Source organism: Hirundo rustica, unplaced genomic scaffold (genome assembly GCF_015227805.2).
Source record: "Hirundo rustica isolate bHirRus1 unplaced genomic scaffold, bHirRus1.pri.v3 scaffold_235_arrow_ctg1, whole genome shotgun sequence".
Lineage (NCBI taxonomy): Eukaryota > Metazoa > Chordata > Aves > Passeriformes > Hirundinidae > Hirundo > Hirundo rustica.
In genome coordinates this window covers 2,059-24,445 of record NW_026690293.1, presented here as the reverse complement: position 1 = coordinate 24,445, position 22,387 = coordinate 2,059, and the positions used below count along the sequence as shown (strand labels likewise).

General features: G+C 54.8%; 1 protein-coding gene across 1 annotated transcript in view; it reads right to left on the bottom strand.

The window, feature by feature from the left end:
- Positions 1-6,945, bottom strand: part of ME2 (malic enzyme 2) — a 34,545-nt gene extending 27,600 nt beyond the window's left edge. The window contains exon 1 of the mRNA XM_040053897.2: positions 6,802-6,945. Coding sequence (XP_039909831.1) covers positions 6,802-6,916 — 115 coding nt within the window. The 5' untranslated portion in view covers positions 6,917-6,945. The remainder of the gene's footprint in view (positions 1-6,801) is intronic.
- Positions 6,946-22,387: the final 15,442 nt, after the last annotated feature.

Genomic DNA, 22,387 nt, shown 5'->3' with positions numbered 1-22,387 from the left:
GCTGGCACTGGCGCAAATTCCAGCCAGGACAGGACAGCCTGGGCAGGTGCAGCCACAGACCCCTCACCGAGATCTTCTGCAGGTTTCCAGCAATGAAATCCCCTGGCCTGGGCGACACGGGAGAGAAACTGTGTCTGTCAGCGTACTGAAACTCTGCTACAACAAAACGTGGAATTAAGATGGCCAAAAACGCCACTGAACTCTGGATTCCAGGCTTAGGTGTTGACTATTTGTGCTGGCTTGGAAGCAAAACCAGCGAGAGACTCCATGTCAGAATAACAATTTAATAGGAGAGAAAAAAACAGGTAAAATAAAAAAAAGCTATAGTACAAAAGATCACTGATGGACTCAGAATACAACCTGACACCATGGTGGTGGCAGTCCAGATGAAGAGGTCTTGTTGAAGCAGCAATCCCATAGAAAGGTCTGGTAGCTCTTGTCCTCCGGGAATCCAGTGGGTAAGGCTGCCTGTGCTGTCCCAAATCCCAGATTATATCCAGGTGGGAATGCTTGGCTACTGCCCCTGGGCAGAGCATCTCACAACGGGCTGATATCATTGTATCAGTCTTGTAATGGGTCCTCGATCGCCCATTAAACAGAGATAGCTCCTGGAGGGAGTTATCTATGAGTCTCATAGCAGTTACCTATGAGAGAAACACTGCCCAACCTAGTTTCAACAGCTCATGTAGATGGTGACAGAACACGTACTCTGGGCACATCCTACATTGTAACCTACGACGCTATTCCAAACTTCAAAACCAGAATGGTTACTTTCAGAGAGAATATATCCTTTTAATTAAAGGACGTCTCCCTAAAAGAAGTCAAAAAATTTTAGCGTAACTCAAGCTCCAATCCTGACAGGCAACTCTTGGACTCGTTGTACTCCGCTATCGACCGCAGGCTCTTCGGAGAAGAAAATTACCATTTATCATGTGCTTTTATACAAAGCAGGAGCAGCAGGGAACGGGCAGTGGACTCATCTCCCCAAGGTTATTTTGCCGTGGCCTGTGTGGTGACACGGAGGGGACACGCCGGCGAGGACAGCCGGGCACCGGGAGAGGGGACCCGCCACCTCCCCAGCCCAGACAGGCAGGGACAGTGAAGCAGGGCACCGAGACATTTCTAAGGAAGGAAACGATGCACGGCTCGCGTTTTTAATTTCTTCCAGATGGGAGACAAAATTGAATTAAGGAGCTAAACTTCATTACCTTAAATATCGCCTGAATACTTTAGAAGACCTTTCTGTAATCAAATTTGCACGTAATCAGCTTTTAGGATGGCAGACCGGTCTTACAAGTTACAGACTGAGGATTCTCTCTAAAATCTTTCCAAGCATTAAAAAAAATATGCAAACTTAATACTTTTCATCATTGGTTAAGCCCGAGTTTCCCTTCCACCCACCACAAAGCGTAGAGGGAAGCTGCTCTGCATTCAGAAGCATCCCCTTCTCTCAACCTTTACCCGTTTGTTCAGGACTATGAATGACAAAAGTTCCACTCTAAACCCCTGTGATTATTTGTTTTGGGGTAAAGAGCATAAATTTGGTGTGTGGAGTGGGACGGGAGGCATGGAAGCTTCGCCAGCACGAACACAAATGTTGCCTCTGACCTGATCGCTCCTCCCCAAACCTGTTGGTGGTGGAGCGAGCTGGCCTGCCAGCACTCAGGAAATTCAGGATCAGACCAGGGAAATTAATCCTCTGCTGCCAAACACATTACTTTTGTGCTGCCTTTAGGATCACCGAGTTCAGTTTTAACTGTTGTTGGTTCTGACTGCTCATTTGCCATCACCACAGGGCTGCAGGTCCTGTGCAGGGGAGGCTAAAACTGGTCTGTGGCTCCAGGGCCATGGCAAACCCCATCCCACGGTCCCATCAGCCTGGTGCCACAGCAGCTTCAACCTGCCACCAGCTAACACCTTAAACAAGGAATTCAGAAGTAGGACAAACCACCACCCCTCACCTTTCTCTAATTAAATTTAAATTATGATGTTGCAATTAATGAGGATTTGAGAACCAAGCAGGACTGTGGCCCAGATTCAGCCTAACCTGATCAATAAACTCTAATCAAGGAGGCAGAGGGGAGAAGACTTTTCAGAGGTGTGACACAAATCTTGCTCTCTTCTCTGGTGTGCGAGAGAGGAGACTTGCTCCTCTCTCAGGCGTCACACCAGCACCTAAAATAATTCTCTTGATGGAGGTATCTCAGATTCATAAAGGGGGAGAATCGGGTTTCATTTTCTACTGAGCCCTCTGTTAAGATCCAAGAGATATGATCCCAGTTGATTTATATCCAGCACAAAACCTGACTGGTCGCCCAGCGCTGAGCTCTCCCTCCCTTGCTCTTCTAATTGTTTCCTGTTTCTGCCTCCTCTCCCATCCTGCACATCTCCACCAACTCCTTTTGTCACAGACTTCTGAGCGTGGTTTTAGCAAGGGCTTGCCTCCAAAACCCAGCTTAACTTGATGCACCCTGACCCCACAAAGCAGGAAATCCTTCCCCGTGCCTGTCCGTACCGCTCGGCAGCAGCTCTGCCTGCATGGCCATGGCCCTCTGCCACCCACCCCAGCTGCGCTGGCCACCAGCCCTGTCCCCTGGGCAGGGACAAAGGGACACGAAGCCTCACGTTTGCCGGGAGTGCTTGTTTGTGGGGAGCTGCAAGAACAGGTCTGGGGGAAAGGTCCCCAAAACCGCCAGCCGGTTTGAAGGAGACAAAAGGGCTGGATCGTGCTCCTGTCTGGGGAGGCCTTGAAGTGGTTTGTGACGGTTTTGTAGGAGTCAGGCCAGGCTTGGGAGGGTGGCAGTCTGACCACAAAAAAAGGAGAGAGAATCTTGGCAGGAGAGGCAGACAGAGAATCCCGAAGTGGTCGGGGTGGGAAGAGATCTCAAAGCACATCCAGTGCCACCCCTGCCACGAGCAGGGACACCTCCCACTGTCCCAGGCTGCTGCAAGCCCTGTCCAGCCTGGCCTTGGACACTGCCAGGGATCCAGGGGCAGCCACAGCTGCTCTGGGCACCCTGTGCCAGGGCCTCAACACCCTCCCAGACACCAATTCCTTCCCAGGATCCCAGCTGTGCCTGCCCTCTGGCACTGGGAGCCATTCCCTGGGTGCTGTCCCTGGGTGCCTTGTCCCCAGTCCCTCTGCAGCTCTCCTGGAGCCCCTTCAGGCCCTGGCAGGGGCTCGGAGCTCTCCCTGGAGCCTTCTCTTGTGCAGCTGAGCAGCCCCAGCTGTGCCAGGCTGGCTCCAGAGCAGAGGGGCTCCAGCCCTGGCAGCATCTCCGTGGGGAAGGGAGGTGAACTGAGGGAAAGAGCAGCACTTGCCACGATGTGAAACCACACACAGAGGATTGAGGCTGTGCGATGTCCCGTGAGGAGGAACTATCAGGAAAGGAGCAGAACTGAATAAGGAATAAATTCCTGCCCAAACATGTGTCAGCACAACCAGGATCTCTGTTCTCCCTTCGGTGCCCGACAGTGGCGAGAACTAAACAAGGCTGGGGCGGCACCTCCAGACTGAGTCCAGCACAGCTGGTAGTTTTTGCCTTGCTGTGCCGCAATTTAAGGGGATTAAACCCTTCAGCACACGTGAGGAAAGCTCCCTGCTGTGCCTTATCAGGAGGCATCTGGCCAGGTCAAACCGATCACCGATATACACAAGTGCCCTTATCTGGGAGCAAATGTTCTGCTGCTCCAATTATGGATTTGTCAAATGGCAAAAGCTGCTCTGAAGGGAAAGGTTCATCACGCTCTGAGAAGGCAGAATTAGGTTGGTCAGAGAGTTGGGAAGCTCAGAGTCAATTAAAGCAAGGCCAGCTGCAGTTGCTGCCCAGGCTGCCTGACCTGTGGATCTCCCCTCAGTGCCAAGGAGCGTTTGTCAGTGCTCACAAAGCGGTGCTGCATGACTCTGCAGCCTGCCTTCACTTTTGAAGGGTGGGGAAGCAGAAATGCATTTCAAACGCTCCTGAAACCCTGCGTCAGTGATTTGTTCCAGCCTTTCTTTCATGCACAGGAAGTGACCTGTGTGGAGGAGCTTTTTTTTTTCACTGACCAGCTGAAGTCATTAATTCAAGGCCGTAAGGCCGCGCAGAACTTCCAATCTTTTAGGCCTCAACCATTTCTAATCCAGCAGAGATCTTCTCCCACGTCCCCAGAGCAATCCCTCCAGCCAGCCCGCAGCACCTCAGGTCTGCTGTGGATGCACCACGCACTCCATTCTCTTTTTTTTTTCCCCAGTAATAACCAGCCCAGCCTGGCCCACCCAAGCATGACACAAACCAGGCACACGCTAGCTGGCTTCAACACCTCGGCAGTGATGAAGCAGTCTAAAATTATTACATTAGGCAAGCGCTGGCTTACAAGTGTGTCTCCCCACGAGAGTTCCACCTAAAGAAATAAGCTCTCCCTTGCACCCAGCACCCTCCAGCAGGCTAGGGAGTCGCTTTCATTCCAGAACAGGAGCATCCCGGGAGGAAGGAGCCGAGGATGGGGGAACGTGGCTCTGCACAGCAGCTCGGCACCTCTGGCTCCCTGAGCTGATCAGATGCCACCGCTGAGGAAAGTCAGCAGGGAACAGCAGCAAAACTATTTCAGGTTCCCTCCAGCAAAGTCTCGGGCCACCCCTTTAAAGGACATTCCTAAGGCACCTTGAGATCTGCAGATTAAAAGGAACAGTCACGGGGAGAAATTACTAATTAGGTGTTTGGCAGAGGCAGGCAGGTTATTTTGGAAGCAGATCCTTAGCATATCGGAATTACTTTTCTTCCCTTTTGTTCTGAGACAAGCAGTTCAACGGGGAGGAAAGTTAGATGTGGAGCACTTAAGCAGAGGAAGTTCCCCACTTGAGGCTGGAAACATTCACTAAATAAAGCACACTTGGGTGAACTCAGATGAGGATGATTTTGGAACACTTTCCTAAAAAGAGTTTTTGTCAATTGCAGAGTTATCAGACTTCTTGCAGCATGAGGAGAAAGTAGGGCTGAACTGTTCGGTGTTGGGAGTCTTGGTTGGCAGCAGCTCTTACCAGAAAACATCCGAGATCTGTACTTTTACACACTCACGAACCTGGCCTAAATATTCTGATTCTCAAGCACCAGAAAGTCCACTGTCTTTTACTGAGGAAACTGCAGCAACCGTATTTTTGGCCAAGTCTGACCAGATGTATTGACATGCTTGATTTATTTCCATTTGTGTAACCAGGAGGGCTACTGCTGGTAAAGGTGAGGACAAAGACCTTATCCTAAGGCCTCTCAGAAACACTCCAGGAATAAACAGAAAAGTACTCATGCTCTCCTCTGGAGAACCGGTACACCCCTGTGCCGGAGCTGCTCAGCTCAGAAACACAGCTGTTTTTTGGGTACGGGTTGGGAGGTGGACAAGGACATTCCCAACAGCTGCTGCACTTACAAACGGGAATTCTTCCTTGGGAAAGCAGCCCACCACTGAGCACAGAGAAACACGGTACCTTGGCCAGGTGAAGCGCGAGCCTGCCAACCTCCTAGAGACCTCCAGGGCTTTAAAGAGAAATACCCCAGTTAAATTACAGAAGAACCTGGGAAGCCATCCACGCACCACGAGCTACCAGCGCTGCCTCTGCTGCAGTGGAGGTGCTGGCACCCCTCATGAAGAGAACACTCAGTCAGTACTCACTCCACCACGGCGTGCCACCAGGCACTTTGACAGCTCCTGTCTCAGGCTGCAGGAGGAAAAGCTCCAAATCTTGCCTGCGCTCAAGCTGCTGACTCACAAGCCACCGCGCAGGATTATCAGAACTTTCCTCCTGCGACCGTAACACGCAGCTTGTTTTAAAACACAGGCCCAGGTTAAATTTCTACCGATCTTATCGTGTCTAATAAGGCATTAGACACTGCTGGCTGCACACACACGGGCCACCTGCAGAGCTGCACCTTCCGCCCAGCTCCTTCTTTTGCCCACAGTAAACTGTAAAAAAGCTCCTTCTTTTGCCTGTAAACTGCAGGCAAGCAGAAAACCTCCCTTCGATGCTCACTACTTTTCGGAATTACCAGCACCAAGACACCAAATAATCGACATTTGGTGGTGGGTCTGATGCTGCTCGGCTGCAAGCCTGTCCTTTCTCACCAACCCTTTACCAACACGCCCTAAGTTGGTCTGTTTTCCGGTTAACGATGGGATCCTCGCCACGACACACACCCCCGGGTTGCCCAGACACCGCCATTTAGTGTTTTCCAGCGGAGCGTGTCAGCCACGGCCACTTCTCGGAAGGAGCAGCCAGGAGGCCGAAAACCCAAGCTGAACTCCGAAGGGCCGGGCGGCGCTTCCTGCTCCCGGCAAAGGCCGCGGCAGCTGCTCCGCTCCTTCCCAACTTTCACTCTCCATGGCCACGGAAGTTCAGGGGCAGGTCGGGCCCGGCGCAGGCAGCCCGCGGGAGCGGCCGGGCGCTCGGGCGGCTCCCGGAGGGCTGGCAGCTCCCCGTGTCCCCGTTCTGACAGGGGGAAACCAGGCACGGGGCAGCGGCCCGGGCTCTTTCCCCCGGCTGCTCGCAGGCACCTGCCGCAGGGCCCAGGGCTGCCCCCGCCGCAGGCCCGGCCTCGGGGCCCCAGCACCGTGCTGCTGCTTCGGCACTACCGCCCGCGGGGCCGGAGCGGGGACACGGAGCATCCCGGGCGGGCTCCATCCCCTCCCCGCGCCCCGGCGGCCTCCAGCGCCTCAGGACGCCCCGGAGACACGGGTTTATAAAGAGACAGAGAGACAGAGAGAGAGATAGAGGGAGAGGCCTGTGGTGCGCCGCCGCAGATGTACAATTGTTACCAGAACGGGATCTACCTCTTCCTAAGGCTGCTGACCGCCGAGCGATGCCGGCCGAGGACCTGTTCCTACTGAGCGAGATCAGCGCCCGCCCGCCGGAGCTGCGGAACCCGCCACTGAATGGAGCCAACATCGAGGCGCCGGGCACAGACACGGCGAGAGGCGAGTGGCGGCTGCTGAATGACAACTCGCCCAGCCAATAGAAAGGGGAGGGACCTCGCAGATGACGCGGCGCTCGGCCAATGAGCGCGTTATCCCGCCCCCGCAGAGGGGAAAGCGGGACAGGCGCGGCGGGGTCCGTCGTAGGTTAATAAGGGGGTGGCGCGACAGCCAATCAGCGCGGAGGGGCGGGGCTGGGGAGTGGGGCGTGGGGGACGGGGGTCGTGAGGGGACGGGAAAGGTGAGGGGACGGGGATGGGAACGGAGAGTGTGAGGGGACGGGGAACGTGAGGGGACGGGGATGGGAACGGAGGAGAGTGTGAGGGGACGGGGAATGGGAACGGAGAGTGTGAGGGGACGGGGAACGTGAGGGGACGGGGATGGGAACGGAGGAGAGTGTGAGGGGACGGGGAATGGGAACGGAGAGTGTGAGGGGACGGGGAATGGGAACGGAGAGTGTGAGGGGACGGGGAACGTGAGGGGACGGGGATGGGAACGGAGAGTGTGAGGGGACGGGGAACGTGAGGGGACGGGGATGGGAACGGAGAGTGTGAGGGGACGGGGATGGGAACGGAGAGTGTGAGGGGACGGGGAATGGGAACGGAGAGTGTGAGGGGACGGGGAACGTGAAGGGATGGGGAATGGGAACGGAGAGTGTGAGGGGACTGGGGTCGTGAGGGGTCGGGGAACGTGAGGGGATGAGGAATGGGAACGGAGAGTGTGAGAGGGTGGGGAACGTGAGGGGACGGGGAACGTGAAGGGACGGGGAGTGGGAACGGAGAGTGTGAGGGGATGGGGAACGTGAGGGGTCGGGGAACGTGAGGGGATGAGGAATGGGAACGGAGAGTGTGAGGGGATGGGGGTCGTGAGGGGTCGGGGAACGTGAGGGGATGAGGAATGGGAACGGAGAGTGTGAGGGGATGGGAGTGTGAGGAGATGGGCAATGGAAACAGGGAGTGTGAGGAGATGGGCAATGGGGATGAGGAATGGGGAATGGGAACGGGGAGTGTGAGGAGATGGGCAATGGGGATGGAGAATGTGAGGGGATGAGGAATGGGGAATGGGGACAGGGAGTGTGAGGAGATGGGGAATGAGAATGAAGAATGAGGAGTGTGGGGAGATGGGCAATGGAGAATGTGAGGGGATGGGGAATGGGAACGGGGAACGGGAACAGGGAATTTGAGGGGATGAGGAATGGGGATGGAGAATGTGAGGGGATAGGAGTGTGAGGGGATGGGGAATGTGAATGAGGAATGGGGAGTGTGAGGGGATGTGGAACGGGAAATGGGAATGGGGAATGGGAACGGGAATGGGAGTGTGAGGGGAGTGGAGTGTGAGGGGATGGGAATGTATGGGGAACAGGATCCATGAGGGGTTGTAAACCATAAGAAGGTGAAGGTCTGTGAGGGGATGCGGCTGTGAAGGATTGGGGGCGGTGAGGAGCTGGGGTCCATGAGGGGACAGAGCTGTGAGGAGCTGGGGTCCATGAGGAGCCTGTGTCCATGAGGGGATGGAGCTGTGAGGAGCTGGGATCCGTAAGGAGTCTGTGTCCATGAGGGGATGGGGCTGTGAGGAGATGGGATCCATGAGGAGTCTGTGTCCATGAGGGGATGGGGCTGTGAGGAGCCAAATTCCATGAGGAGATGGGGCTGTGAGGAGATGGGATCCGTAAGGAGTCTGTGTCCATGCGGGGATGGAGCTGTGAGGAGCTGGGATCTGTAAGGAGTCTGTGTCCATGCAGGGATGGAGCTGTGAGGAGCTGGGGTCCATGAGGAGTCTGTGTCCATGCGGGGATGGAGCTGTGAGGAGCTGGGATCTGTAAGGAGTCTGTGTCCATGGGGGGATGGAGCTCTGAGGAGCCAAATTCCATGAGGGGATGGGGCTGTGAGGAGCCAAATCCCATGAGGGCATGGGGCTGTGAGGAGCCAAATTCCATGAGGGGATGGGGCTGTGAGGAGCCAAATCCCATGAGGGCATGGGGCTGTGAGGAGCCAAATTCCATGAGGGGATGGGGCTGTGAGGAGCCAAATCCCATGAGGGCATGGGGCCATGAAGAGATGGGATCCGTAAGGAGTCTGTGTCCATCCGGGGTTGGAGCTGTGAGGAGCCAAATTCCATGCGGGGATGGAGCTGTGAGGAGCTGGGGTCCATGAGGAGTCTGTGTCCATGCGGGGATGGAGCTGTGAGGAGCCAAATTCCATGAGGGGACGGGGCTGTGAGGAGCTGGGTCCATGGTGAATCCAGGTCCAAGGGAGGACAGGGCTGTGAGTGCTGTGTGGCACGCAGGATGGTGAAGGACTGTGGCTGCCCAAGCGCATCCCACTGGGAAGGAGGCTGAGGGGGAAAGGCAGAACAGGAGGAAGGAGCAGAGAGCACTGGCAAGGAAATGGGGGCACTCCACACAGAGCTCCAACATGGAAGCTGCTCCCAGCATCCAGGGCCTCCGTGATGGATGCCCTGCATGGAGCAGGGCTCCTCAAAACACTGCAGCCTTGGCACTGAGGTAACCTCAGCTGCCTCACAGAGCCTGGATGCAGAGGCTGGGATCCCGTGGACTCACACAGAAGGCTTGGCAGAAGCCATCGAGGGAGCTGATACTGCAGGTCAGCACTGGGAATTGCGGCAGAAAAGAGCAAACCCATCTCTTTTCACAGTGACACTCGGCTGTTTGTCCTGACAGTGGTCTCACCTCAGTGGGAGTGACACCTGCCCCTGGCTCAGCTTCCACAGTGATTGGAGAGGGAAAGCACAAGGGTATGAAATGGGAGAGCTCAGCCCATCCCAGCCTTCTTCTGCCTCCTCTCCAGCACAAACTCAGATGTTTGCTGGTGCTGCAGGTTTTGAGAGTGTTAATCACAGAATCCTGGAAAGGTTTGGGTTGGAAAGGGCTTTAAAGCTCATCCATGGGCAGGGACACCTCCCACTGTCCCAGGCTGCTCCAAGCCCTGTCCAACCTGGCCCTGGGCACTGCCAGGGATCCAGGGGCAGCCACAGCTGCTCTGGGCACCCTGTGCCAGGGCCTCAACACCCTCCCAGCCACCAATTCCTTCCCAAGATCCCAGCTGTGCCTGCCCGCCCTCAGTTAAAAAGAGAAATTTTTATTTTAACAAGAACTTCTGTTAAGCAAGGATTTTAATTCTCTGGCACCGAACGCGATTTAAATAGTTTGAGGTACAAAGGAGCACTGAGCATTTAAAAGCAGCAGAGTCACTATAGTAACAGCATCAGATACGTAAACCTCCTTAATCAAACCCCCCTCACCTAATGATGATTTTGAAGCCTGTCACGAGGAGCACATGCAGCTGCTTTCCCAGCCTCCCCCATCACAGCACGGCTGTGGCGGCTTTGAAACCCTTCTGAATAATGCTGCCCTGCACCTATAAACAAAGGAGATTGCGAAAATAACCTGCAAGGTCGTGGCTTTGCGCCGGGCTAAAAATAGCCCGAATCGGAGGCATTTAAAAGCGCCTGGCTTCGTACCCAAATTGCATAAATCACTTCTGCCGTAAACCCGCTTTGGCTCCCGGCCGGCGGAGGATATTCCCCAGGATCACCTAATGAGCAGCTGAGGCCTGGCCGAAACACGCTGTGCAACGCTTTGTTGTGAAAGAAGGGCGGCCTTCAAAGTAATTAGTCACAGCGGAGGAAAACCGGCACCCCAGGGGCTGCAATCTGGCGGGGCCCGGAGCTGCCAGCAGCGGGTTTGGGTGGGAGGGAGAGCTGTCACTTCCACACGGCACCCACTGCCTCCTGTGTTCTCCCAGAAACCCTGTGCTGCCGGGTTTGTTCATCCCCAAACCTGGGCTTCCAAACTTTTTCCAAGGTGGAGGGGAGGCCTGGCCCTTGCTTCGTGCCTCAGCACGGCCCCAGCTGCCACGGGGGCCATGGAATCGCAGGATCATTTGGGTTGGAAAAGCTCTCAGACCCTCAAATCCGACCCTTCCCCCGGCGCTGTCCCCAAGTGCTCACTGATGCCGTGAGGTTGGGTTTTTGTGTGTTTCGTATTCTGTGCTGCCCAGGGTGCAGCTCTGAGCTCACTTTTGGTGTCACTCAAAGCAGGGACACAAAACAAATCCTTTTCCTGCTGCACACCAAGGACGACTTTCAGCCCAAACCCAGAAACAATGGTGGAATGAAGAGAGAAAACAAGAAGGATGGGACCTCACAACCTGCAGCTGTAATTGGACAATCAAACCCCAATATGCAAACAGACAAAAACTTATAAAAGTGCAAGACCTAGTGACCAGTGGCCCGGTTTGTGTCCATTTTGTGACCATTTGGGGTCCATTTTGTGGCCATTTTGTTACCATTTTGTGTCCATTTTGTGGCCATTTTGCGACCATTTTGTGTCCATTTTGTTACCATTTTGTGTCCATTTTGTGGCCATTTTGCATCCATTTTGGGTCCACCTTGGGTGTAACCCTGGCAAGGCTCTTGTACTACTCAAGGGGTATCTTAGAGGCCTTTTATTAAATATCCACTTTATTCTCTGTCCCAGGTCAGCCTTCCCAAGGCATCACCACATCCACACGGCTCAAGGGATGGGGACTCACCACAGCCCTGGACATCTGTGCCAGGGTTGGACAACCCCTTCCATGGGAAAATTCCTGCTAATGTCCACCCTGAGCCTCTCCTGGCCCAGCCTGGGGCCATTCCCTCTCCTCCTGTCCCTGTTCCCTGGGAGCACAGCCTGACCCCCCCGGCTGTCCCCTCCTGTCAGGGAGTTGTGCAGAGCCACAGGGTTCCCCCTGAGCCTCCTTTTCTCCAGGCTCAGCCCCTTCCCCAGCTCCCTCAGCCTCTCCTGGGGCTCCAGCCCCTTCCCCAGCTCCCTCAGCCTCTCCTGGGGCTCCAGCCCCTTCCCCAGCTCCCTCAGCCTCTCCTGGGGCTCCAGCCCCTTCCCCAGCTCCCTCAGCCTCTCCTGGGGCTCCAGCCCCTTCCCCAGCTCCCTCAGCCCCTCCTGGGGCTCCAGCCCCTTCCCCAGCTCCCTCAGCCTCTCCTGGGGCTCCAGCCCCTTCCCCAGCTCCCTCAGCCTCTGCTGGGGCTCCAGCCCCTTCCCCAGCTCCCTCAGCCTCTCCTGGGGCTCCAGCCCCTTCCCCAGCTCCCTCAGCCTCTCCTGGGGCTCCAGCCCCTTTCCCAGCTCCCTCAGCCTCTCCTGGGGCTCCAGCCCCTTCCCCAGCTCCCTTCCCTGCCCTGGACACGCTCCAGCCCCTCGGTGTCCCTGTGAGTCTGTGCTGTAGAAGAAGAGGAGCAGTTGTTCCTCCTTCCTCCGCAGGGCTTTCATCGCCGTATTTGGTGCTCGCTCAGAGGAGTTTCCTCTGGCACACGGAATGCTGCTGCTTTGCTCTTGCCAAGAGAAGAGCCGTGGCTCCTTGGAGCTCCTGGGCCCTGCAAAGCCAGCGGGCACCGAGCTGCCATTCCTCCTGGCCCCACAAGCGTCACAGCTCGCCCGCTGTGGGGGTGACACTTCATTCAGAAATTTTTGGCCCAGCAGGTGACAATTTTGTGGTCACTCCACGTTTTCCTGTGCGCACAGGCCGCTGTGTTTTACCGGGGCTCCTTTCTGGAGGGAGCCAGTGGTTTGTGCTAAATGAAAATTGCATCTCCCAAAAATCATCACTTAAATCACACCACTGGGGGCTTCTTAAGTCACTTCCACCATCCTAAAATTTTGTTCTATTTCTCTTTAGAGTTTCCCTAGGCTTCTGGTCGTCTTCTGCTTGTTTTTTGTCTCCTTACTGAAGAGAACTTCTGTTTTTTCCCCTCCATTTTTCTCGTGATAAACCACAGTGGTTGTAACCACTTAACAGCCGATAAAGCACACAGAAGGCTTCTGTTCCCCATCCTTGAGATAGTTTTGACTCTCCTTTCCGTGGCACTCTCAGTTTTTCAATTATCTTATTTAAAGTAACATCACCAGCGCTGGGCCCCGTGTTCTTGTTTTTCCTACCACCGATCCTTGATGCAAATAAATAAACTGAAATAATCTCTGTTCTAGCTGCCTCGATCTGTCCTTTCATTCCTTCTGCAGCGCTGCATTGTCACTTCCATGAATCCACTGATAATCTAGCTGTGTGTGTGCGGCTCACACAGAACAAATAATTATTTAAGCGGTGATATTTGCCTCTATCTCCCTCCAGCCTCAGAGGGTTTTGCAGTCCGGGCCAGCAGAACAAGCCATCCCTCAGAAGGTGGTTTCTGTGGTTTGATAAGAAGCGGCCTCTTTGCCTTCTGCTCTTTATTTCTGTTGAGAAGCGGTGTTGACTGTTCACTCTGACACGGTCAGGCTAAGCCCGATACAGAGGGGTGACCCCACTGACTCTTCACATTTACGTGATGGCTACCCCAAGGCAAAGCTTGTGAAGAAAAATAATGTCTTTTATTACGCCAATTCCACCAAAAGATATTACTGCTCTCCGCCAGCCTTGACCCTTTTACTGCTTTAGAGCAACAACATAGCTAAGTATGTTTACACTGCTTTTATATATATATATATATATATATATATATATATGTACTTTTTTCCCCCCATTCATTTTCTGACTGGTCGTTTCATTCTGTTTTAAAGCATTTCTGTCTGAAATTTCTCATTTAACCTCTTTGGGCTCCAGTGTATGCAGTGTATGCCCTGAGGCCAGCTCACATGGGAACAGCGAGTGACAAACTCCTTTGTCAGCGGCTCTCATTGTGGGTTAACTGGGTTTAACTTTTGCTGCTTTTTAATTTGTGTTTTACTTCCTCTTTTTACGACCTGCAGCCTCTTTGGGGCCAGTCTGAGCTCAGCTCATGGGTCGGCTCTCATCTGCTGGGCAGCCAAGGGCAGGGTGAGAAATCCTGGGACCCCTGACCAGGCGATATTCAGGCGAGACAGAAGGAAGAGGCTTTTCCTACACGAGGATGGTAAATTTATCCAGGCAAATTACAGCGAGGGTGGCAAATTTTCTGGTGAGGTTGGCCCAGGCTGCCCAGGGAGGCGATGGATGGCGGGTCGAGGACAGTTTGGGACGGGGCTCTGAGCATCCCGGTCTGGTGGAGACCGCAGAGGGAGGATGCGGGAGTTTTAATGCCAAACAAACCCTTTTTCCTGCTGCGGGTCACGGCGAGCCCCTTCCCCTCACTGCTGCTGGCTGCACCCCCCGCGCCGAAACCTGGAGTATTTATTTTCGTGTGCTGTGCCGCCACCCCCCGCTCCGGCGCGGACACACGGGGACCGCTCCCGAGACCTTCCGCACCACGGGGAGCTTTCTTACAGAAATCCCCCCGCAGCAACCCGCTGGATCATCTCCCTTGACACCGCGCTGCTTTGTTTCCCCTCCAGCGGGGGGACGGGAGGACAGCCAGGGGCTGGATCCATCCCGGAGCAGCGCCACACGAGCCCGCGGCGCCGTCTGCGCGACGGGGTTCGAGCACAAAGCCCAGCCCGCACAGAAGGGGAGGACTGCCCTCTCCTGATCGCTCGGGGCATGCCAAGCCCGCCGTCAGCCTTTGTTCGACCGCGGCCGGGGACAAAAAAGCGCCGAACGCGCCGAGTTCACCGCCAGTTTGCGGGTCCCGGTCTCGCCGACCTGGGCTGAGCTGAAAGAGGCACCCCGGGAGGGTCTCAACACCTCGGGCACCCCGGGAGGGTCTCAACACCTCGGGCACCCCGGGAGGGTCTCAACCCATTCGGCAGGGTCTGGCGACGCTGCACTGGGGTTTAAAGATCTTGAAACCAGTGCTTTTTGGTTCCTCTCCCCTCAGGGGCTGTGCGTGCGTGCTGCGGGATGAGAAGGGACCTGGCAGGGACCGATCGGAGCCAGAGTGAGCTCTGCAAGCGGAAAAACCGACCCCATCAGCCTGTGCACACCCGGCCACGCTCGTTCCTGCCTTTAACCCGACGGACGACGTCAGTCTTGAGAGGAATGAGATTTGTCTTTACAAACAAGCCCTGAGTCTGCTAGTAGATAAAACCAGCACTGAGAGATAAGAGAAACAACGGGGAAGGATTCTACTGATTGATGAATGGAAAAGAAGGTATTTGCCTTTACAAACAAACCATAAGTTTGTTTGTAAATTAAATTGAATATTGAAAGATGAAAGCAACAACGGGGAAAAACCCATAAATCCCATAAGAATTCAGAATTGGGGGGGTTATACATTAAAAGGGGAATCTTAGGCATTTCGGGAAGTGTGTGCCTCTCAAGTCCCTCAGCCAATGGGGAAAGAGAGAGGGAAATGCGGCCGGGAAATTGGGATAAAAAGGAGTCTGCATCCTCTGAAATCTGAGAGACCCCAGGGGAAATGCCCCATGGCCTCTCCCTTTATTCGAATAAAGTAAAAGGACTCCTCTGTCTCCTTTTTGGACACAAACCTCTGGCGTGCGTGGATTAATTTTCCTGACATATCTGTCACAAGTCCACCTGCTACTGGCTCCTCAGCGCTTCCGCACAGCTCCCGCCGCCAGGGAACGCCCGCAGGAGCGACAGCTGCACCCGCCGCTGCTTTTGGGATATCCGCTTTGCAGAGCGCTGACAAACAACGAGGCACTGTACTTTATCATCCCCTGACGAACTCGTGTGAGTGACACCTGCCCGTCATCCCCAAATACCCGGGGAGATGCAGAGCTCCGGGAGCTACGGCACCGGGCTACTGCTGTGAAAAGTGCGTGTTATACGGATCTACGCAAGATATTTACTGCATGCATTATGTTGTAGTGATTGGTAGTGTTGTGTTGATATTATGATGGCATGGTAAATGTAGTTTTGTGGTTAAAATGCAGTTTTTGCAGTTGAAATAGAAACCGTGTATGTGGGATATTTTTTAAAGAGAGGAAGGGGGTGCTCGCAAAGAGATGGCAGCCGCAGGAGAAGTAAATCTTTCAGAGAAAATGAATTTATTGCTCCTTTATCAGAAGAGACCAACTTCTCCTGCCTCGCTCAGCCCTGAAGAGCCCTAGGGATTAAGGGGGAGAAAGTGACACTGACCAGAGAGAATCCTTTGTTTGAATGGAATTTATGTACCATGTATGAGATGTATGAATATTCAACAGGCCATTGCTTTTAGGAGTTAATCCTCTGTTAACGGGGTCCTTCTTTGGAGCTTGTTTGCCCAGAAAAGCACCCAGACATCTGTTACTTTGTTTTCATTGTCTCGTATCTTCCCAACCCTAATTGCCCAATTTTTTATTACTCTAATTCCGTTTTTATAACCATCTTATTACTATTAAGCTTTTAAAATTTTAGAACAAGTGATGGGCGTTTACACACTCTGCTCAGAAAGAGCCCGGCTTCTCCTTTTGAGCTCCTCCAAGAGACCATCCGCAGCTCTCTGTGAGACCCGAAGCAGCCCGCAGCATGAGCGTTTTTGTCACAAACGGCGAGCCTCTGGGCTTTCAGGAGCCGCTGGGCTCAGCACGCTCGCCTGTCAGCTCCGTCCTGCCTGGGAGAGGAGCTGCTTCATCCCCTGTGCCATCCTTGCCAGAGGGGACAGGGGATGTGCCGAGGATGGGAGCTTCAGCCACGCCGGTACAACCCAGGAGACCCGGCCGGTGTGGGCTCGGGTCTCCAGAAACAGCGCAATTTCATTTTCTGTTCCAGCCTCACGCGCGCAGCCAGCGAAGCTGACTGAGATGACTCCGCCGACCTTCCTGGTGATGGTGATGCGCTGAAATACCTCTCTGGAGAAAACCTGCCAGGCGCAATTCAGCAGGACAAAACACCTCCTGGCTTTCCCCACGGCAGCGGGGAACGCTCCGAGCCCCGCAAGCGCAGAGCCACACCTGCTCCTGGCAGCTCACGCACGTCCCAGCGGGTGTGACCCCGTTATCCCGCCCAGCACGGGGAAAAGCTTGGTGTCCAATCGACACCGGGTCGAGGAGTCACGGGCACGGAAAATGGAAGCCTGCAGGAGGGTGCAGGGCGAGATTAGGGCCCTGGCCCTGGGGTGGAATCGCTTTGGGGTTGATCTGCGCGGGTTCATCCAGGATGGGGAAAGCCGGCGCCCAGGTTTGGTGGATTTCCCTGCAGAGGGCGGCCTGCCCTTGCCTAAGACGGCCCCGCACGGCTCTGAAATCACCTTTAGGCAGGAAACACAACCATCCCCACCTGCCGGTGCCCTCGGGCCGGAGCTGCCTTGCGGAGTGCCAGCCCCGGCCCCAGGGCACCCCGCGAAAGGAGACCCTTGCCCGGCTGCGGTTCCGCACCCCAGAGCCTCCAGCTGGAAACGGGCTCCTGCTGGCACCCCCCGAATCCACCACCCCGCCCTTCCACGGCTTCCCCCCTGCTCTCCGTGCCCAGAGAGCGGATCCCGGCTCTTCTGTGGTGGCCGCTGAGCAGAGAGCTCGGCGGGTCCGGCTGCAGCCTCAGCCGGCGGCGGAGCCGGAGCAGCCGGGACGTGCGGGCTCCGTCTCTGCCCTTCCCCGGCCCCTGCAGGAGCTGTGTTCCCCGCAAGCTGCCCCTCGAGACCTTTAAAGGTACCTTCCGACCCAAACCGCTCCGTGAGTCTGTAAAAACCTCACGGCTGGAAGGGAAACCCAGAACACACCCGGCTCTTCTCGTCGGTCAGCCTCACAGCATTATCATCAATCACCCCTGGCTCTTCGCGGGTGAGATCGAGGACGCGCACACAGAGCTCGGGGAGGAGCAGGCTGCAGAGCGAGTCCCAGAGCAGCTCTGCCTGGCTCCCAAACACGGATTGGGAGCGCCAGGGTGGGCTGGTGGAGGCTGAGTGCCAGCGCAGTGACGCCCATGTGAAGATCCACCAGCGCAGAGAGTCTCTGCTCGTGGGGGAGCGGCTCAAAGGGGCAGGCGAGAGGAGCGAGCAGCTTAGCGCCTACCGGCAGCTCCTGTGTCCCAGGGATGCGATTTGGAGAGACAAAGTTCCCGCTGCGGGAACACACCCCTCGCCTGGCGCAGGGGTGACAAACAGCTCTGCCCACGTCTGGCTTTTAACGAGGAGAGTTCAGTCGGTGTGAGATGTCAGCTGGTGTGAAATGTCAGCTGGTGTGAGATGTCAGCTGGTGTGAAATGTCAGTCGGTGTGAGACGTCAGCTGGTGTGAGATGACAGTTGATGTGAGATGTCAGTCGGTGTGAGATGTCAGTCGGTGTGAGATGTCAGCTGGTGTGAGATGTCAGTCGGTGTGAGATGTCAGCTGGTGTGAGATGTCAGCTGGTGTGAGATGTCAGCTGGTGTGAAATGTCAGTCGGTGTGAGATGTCAGCTGGTGTGAAATGTCAGTCGGTGTGAGACGTCAGCTGGTGTGAGATGACAGTTGATGTGAGATGTCAGTTGGTGTGAGATGTCAGCTGGTGTGAGATGTCAGTCGGTGTGAGATGTCAGCTGGTGTGAAATGTCAGCTGGTGTGAGATGTCAGTCGGTGTGAAACGTCAGTCGGTGTGAGATGTCAGTCGGTGTGAGATGGTGTGAGATGTCAGTCGGTGTGAGATGTCAGCTGGTGTGAGATGTCAGCTGGTGTGAGATGTCAGTTGATGTGAGATGTCAGTCGGTGTGAAATGTCAGTCGGTGTGAGATGTCAGTCAGTGTGAGATGTCAGTCGGTGTGAGATGTCAGTCGGTGTGAGATGTCAGTCGGTGTGAAATGTCAGTCGGTGTGAGATGTCAGTCGGTGTGAGATGTCAGTCGGTGTGAGATGTCAGTCGGTGTGAGATGTCAGTTGATGTGAGATGTCAGTCGGTGTGAAATGTCAGTCGGTGTGAGATGTCAGCTGGTGTGAGATGTCAGCTAGTGTGTGATGTCAGTCAGTGTGAGATGTCAGTCGGTGTGACATGGTGTGAGATGTCAGCTGGTGTGAGATGTCAGCTGGTGTGAGATGTCAGTCGGTGTGAGATGTCAGCTGGTGTGAGATGTCAGCTAGTGTGTGATGTCAGTCGGTGTGAGATGTCAGTCGGTGTGACATGGTGTGAGATGTCAGCTGGTGTGAGATGTCAGCTGGTGTGAGATGTCAGTCGGTGTGAGATGTCAGTTGGTGTGAGATGTCAGCTGGTGTGAGATGTCAGCTGGTGTGAGATGTCAGTCGGTGTGAGATGTCAGCTGGTGTGAGATGTCAGTCGGTGTGAGATGTCAGTCAGTGTGAGATGTCAGTCGGTGTGAGATGTCAGTCGGTGTGAGATGTCAGTCGGTGTGAGATGTCAGCTGGTGTGAGATGTCAGTCAGTGTGAGATGTCAGTCGGTGTGAGATGTCAGTCGGTGTGAGATGTCAGTCGGTGTGAGATGCCAGCTGGTGTGAGATGTCAGTCGGTGTGACATGGTGTGAGATGTCAGCTGGTGTGAGATGTCAGCTGGTGTGAGATGTCAGTCGGTGTGAGATGTCAGTTGGTGTGAGATGTCAGCTGGTGTGAGATGTCAGCTGGTGTGAGATGTCAGTCGGTGTGAGATGTCAGCTGGTGTGAGATGTCAGTCGGTGTGAGATGTCAGTCAGTGTGAGATGTCAGTCGGTGTGAGATGTCAGTCGGTGTGAGATGTCAGTCGGTGTGAGATGTCAGCTGGTGTGAGATGTCAGTCAGTGTGAGATGTCAGTCGGTGTGAGATGTCAGTCGGTGTGAGATGTCAGTCGGTGTGAGATGCCAGCTGGTGTGAGATGTCAGTCAGTGTGAGATGTCAGCTGGTGTGAGATGTCAGTCGGTGTGAGATGTCAGCAGGTGTGAGATGTCAGCTGATGTGAGATGTCAGTTGGTGTGAGATGTCAGTTGGTGTGAGATGTCAGTCGGTGTGAGATGTCAGTTGGTGTGAGATGTCAGTCGGTGTGAGATGTCAGCTGGTGTGAGATGTCAGTCGGTGTGAGATGTCAGCTGGTGTGAGATGTCAGTCGGTGTGAGATGTCAGCAGGTGTGAGATGTCAGTCAGTGTGAGATGTCAGCTGGTGTGAGATGTCAGTCGGTGTGAGATGTCAGTCGGTGTGAGATGTCAGCTGGTGTGAGATGTCAGCTGATGTGAGATGTCAGTCGGTGTGAGATGTCAGCTGGTGTGAGATGTCAGTCAGTGTGAGATGTCAGCTGGTGTGAGATGTCAGTCAGTGTGAGATGTCAGCTGGTGTGAGATGTCAGTCGGTGTGAGATGTCAGTCGGTGTGAGATGTCAGCTGGTGTGAGATGTCAGCTGATGTGAGATGTCAGTCGGTGTGAGATGTCAGCTGGTGTGAGATGTCAGTCAGTGTGAGATGTCAGCTGGTGTGAGATGTCAGCTGGTGTGAGATGTCAGCTGGTGTGAGATGTCAGCTGATGTGAGATGTCAGTTGGTGTGAGATGTCAGCTGATGTGAGATGTCAGTCGGTGTGAGATGTCAGTCGGTGTGAGATGTCAGTTGGTGTGAGATGTCAGTCGGTGTGAGATGTCAGTTGGTGTGAGATGTCAATCGGTGTGAGATGGTGTGAGATGTCAGCTGGTGTGAGATGTCAGTCGGTGTGAGATGTCAGTCGGTGTGAGATGCCAGCTGGTGTGAGATGTCAGTCGGTGTGAGATGCCAGCTGGTGTGGGATGTCAGTCGGTGTGAGATGTCAGCTGGTGTGAGATGTCAGTCAGTGTGAGATGTCAGTCGGTGTGAGATGTCAGTCGGTGTGAGATGTCAGCTGGTGTGAGATGTCAGTCGGTGTGAGATGTCAGTCGGTGTGAGATGCCAGCTGGTGTGAGATGTCAGTCGGTGTGAGATGCCAGCTGGTGTGAGATGTCAGTCGGTATGAGATGCCAGCTGGTGTGAGATGTCAGTTGGCGCCTCTGGAGCCACAGCCAGGGGAAGACACCAAGGCTCCTGCCGCTGGGCTCCTCTGCCAGCGCCTCCCTGGTTCAACATTTCAGTGTGCTGCTCAGTGGCTCACGGGCTGATGTCTCTGCCACTTTGGCTCCCTGTTTATCCATCAGAGGCTGTCCGAGGATTAAGGGGGGACGCACAGACTGCCGCCCGGCTCTCTGCAGACACCCCTGCCCCACAGCCACTTCTCTGTCCCCACGCAGGCCTCTCCCGCTGCCAGGGGGCTGGGGCAGCTCCCCCAGGCTCCGCTGGCTCTTCGGAAGGTGCTGGGCACAGCTCTGGGAGCGGACTGCGGGATGAGAGGGACACGGCTCAGGGGCCACGCAAGGCGAGCCCCCGTCCGGCTGCTAATTTTGGGCGGACAAGCTGTTTTCTCAGCATGCTTTTGTAGGAAGGGAATGATGAGCTGTCTGGGCGGAGGGACACAGAGCTGCGCAGCAGGCTGAGTTCGTGGCAGGAGCGCTCCAGTGCGCAGCCCTGTTTTGCTGCAGTGACAGACTTTCGGGCCTGTCATGAATAAACATCGTACCCCGTCTTCTCTGGAGAGAGAGGATTTTCTTCCTCCTTCCTTTCGCAGATGACACTTCCATGGGATTACACGAGGGAGATCGGGAGGCCCCTCCAGTTCGTATTTAACAATTTTCAGGAGGGTTCTCTCTGGTTTATCACAGAATCACAGAATGTCTGGGTTGGAAGAGACCTTCAAGATCATTGCGTCCAACACCTGCCCTAACACCTCAACGAGACCATGGCATCGAGTGTCACATCCAATCTTTTTTAAAACATATCCAGGGATGGTGATTCCACCACCTCCCCGGGCAGACCATTCCAGTACTTTATCACTCTTTCTGTTAAAAACTTTTTCCTGATAATCCAGCCGGTATTTCCCTTGGCACAGCTTGAGGCTGTGTCCTCTCCTTCTGTCAGTGCTGCCTGGAGAAAGAGACCAACCCCAGGTGAGCACAGGCACCTTTCAGGAGCTGTGGAGAGTGATGAGGTCATCTCTGAGTCTCCTTTTCTCCAGACAGAACAACCCCAGCTGCCTCAGCCCTTCCTCACAGGGTTTGTGTTCCAAATCCTTCACCAGCCTCGTTCCCTCCTCTGCACGTGCTCAAGTGCCTCAATGTCCATCCCAAACTGAGGGGACAGAGCTGGACACAGCACTCAGTGTCCATCCTAAACTGAGGGGACAGAGCTGGACACAGCACTCAGTGTCCACCCTAAACTGAGGGGACAGAGCTGGACACAGCACTCAATGTCCATCCTAAACTGGACACAGCCCTCAATGTCCTTCCTGAACTGAGGGGACAGAGCTGGACACAGCACTCAATGTCCATCCTAAACTGGACACAGCCCTCAATGTCCTTCCTAAACCGAGGGGACAGAGCTGGACACAGCACTCAATGTCCTTCCTAAACCGAGGGGGCAGAGCTGGACACAGCACTCAATGTCCATCCTAAACTGGACACAGCACTCAGTGTCCTTCCTAAACTGAGGGGCCAGAGCTGGACACAGCACTCAATGTCCTTCCTAAACTGAGGGGGCAGAGCTGGACACAGCACTCAATGTCCATCCTAAACCGGACACAGCACTCAGTGTCCATCCTGAACTGAGGGGACAGAGGTGAACATCCAGCTCCTATAAAACCGTGGGCTACTTTCTCAGGGATGGAATAACTCCAGTTACTGGCTTAACTCAACCACCTCCAGC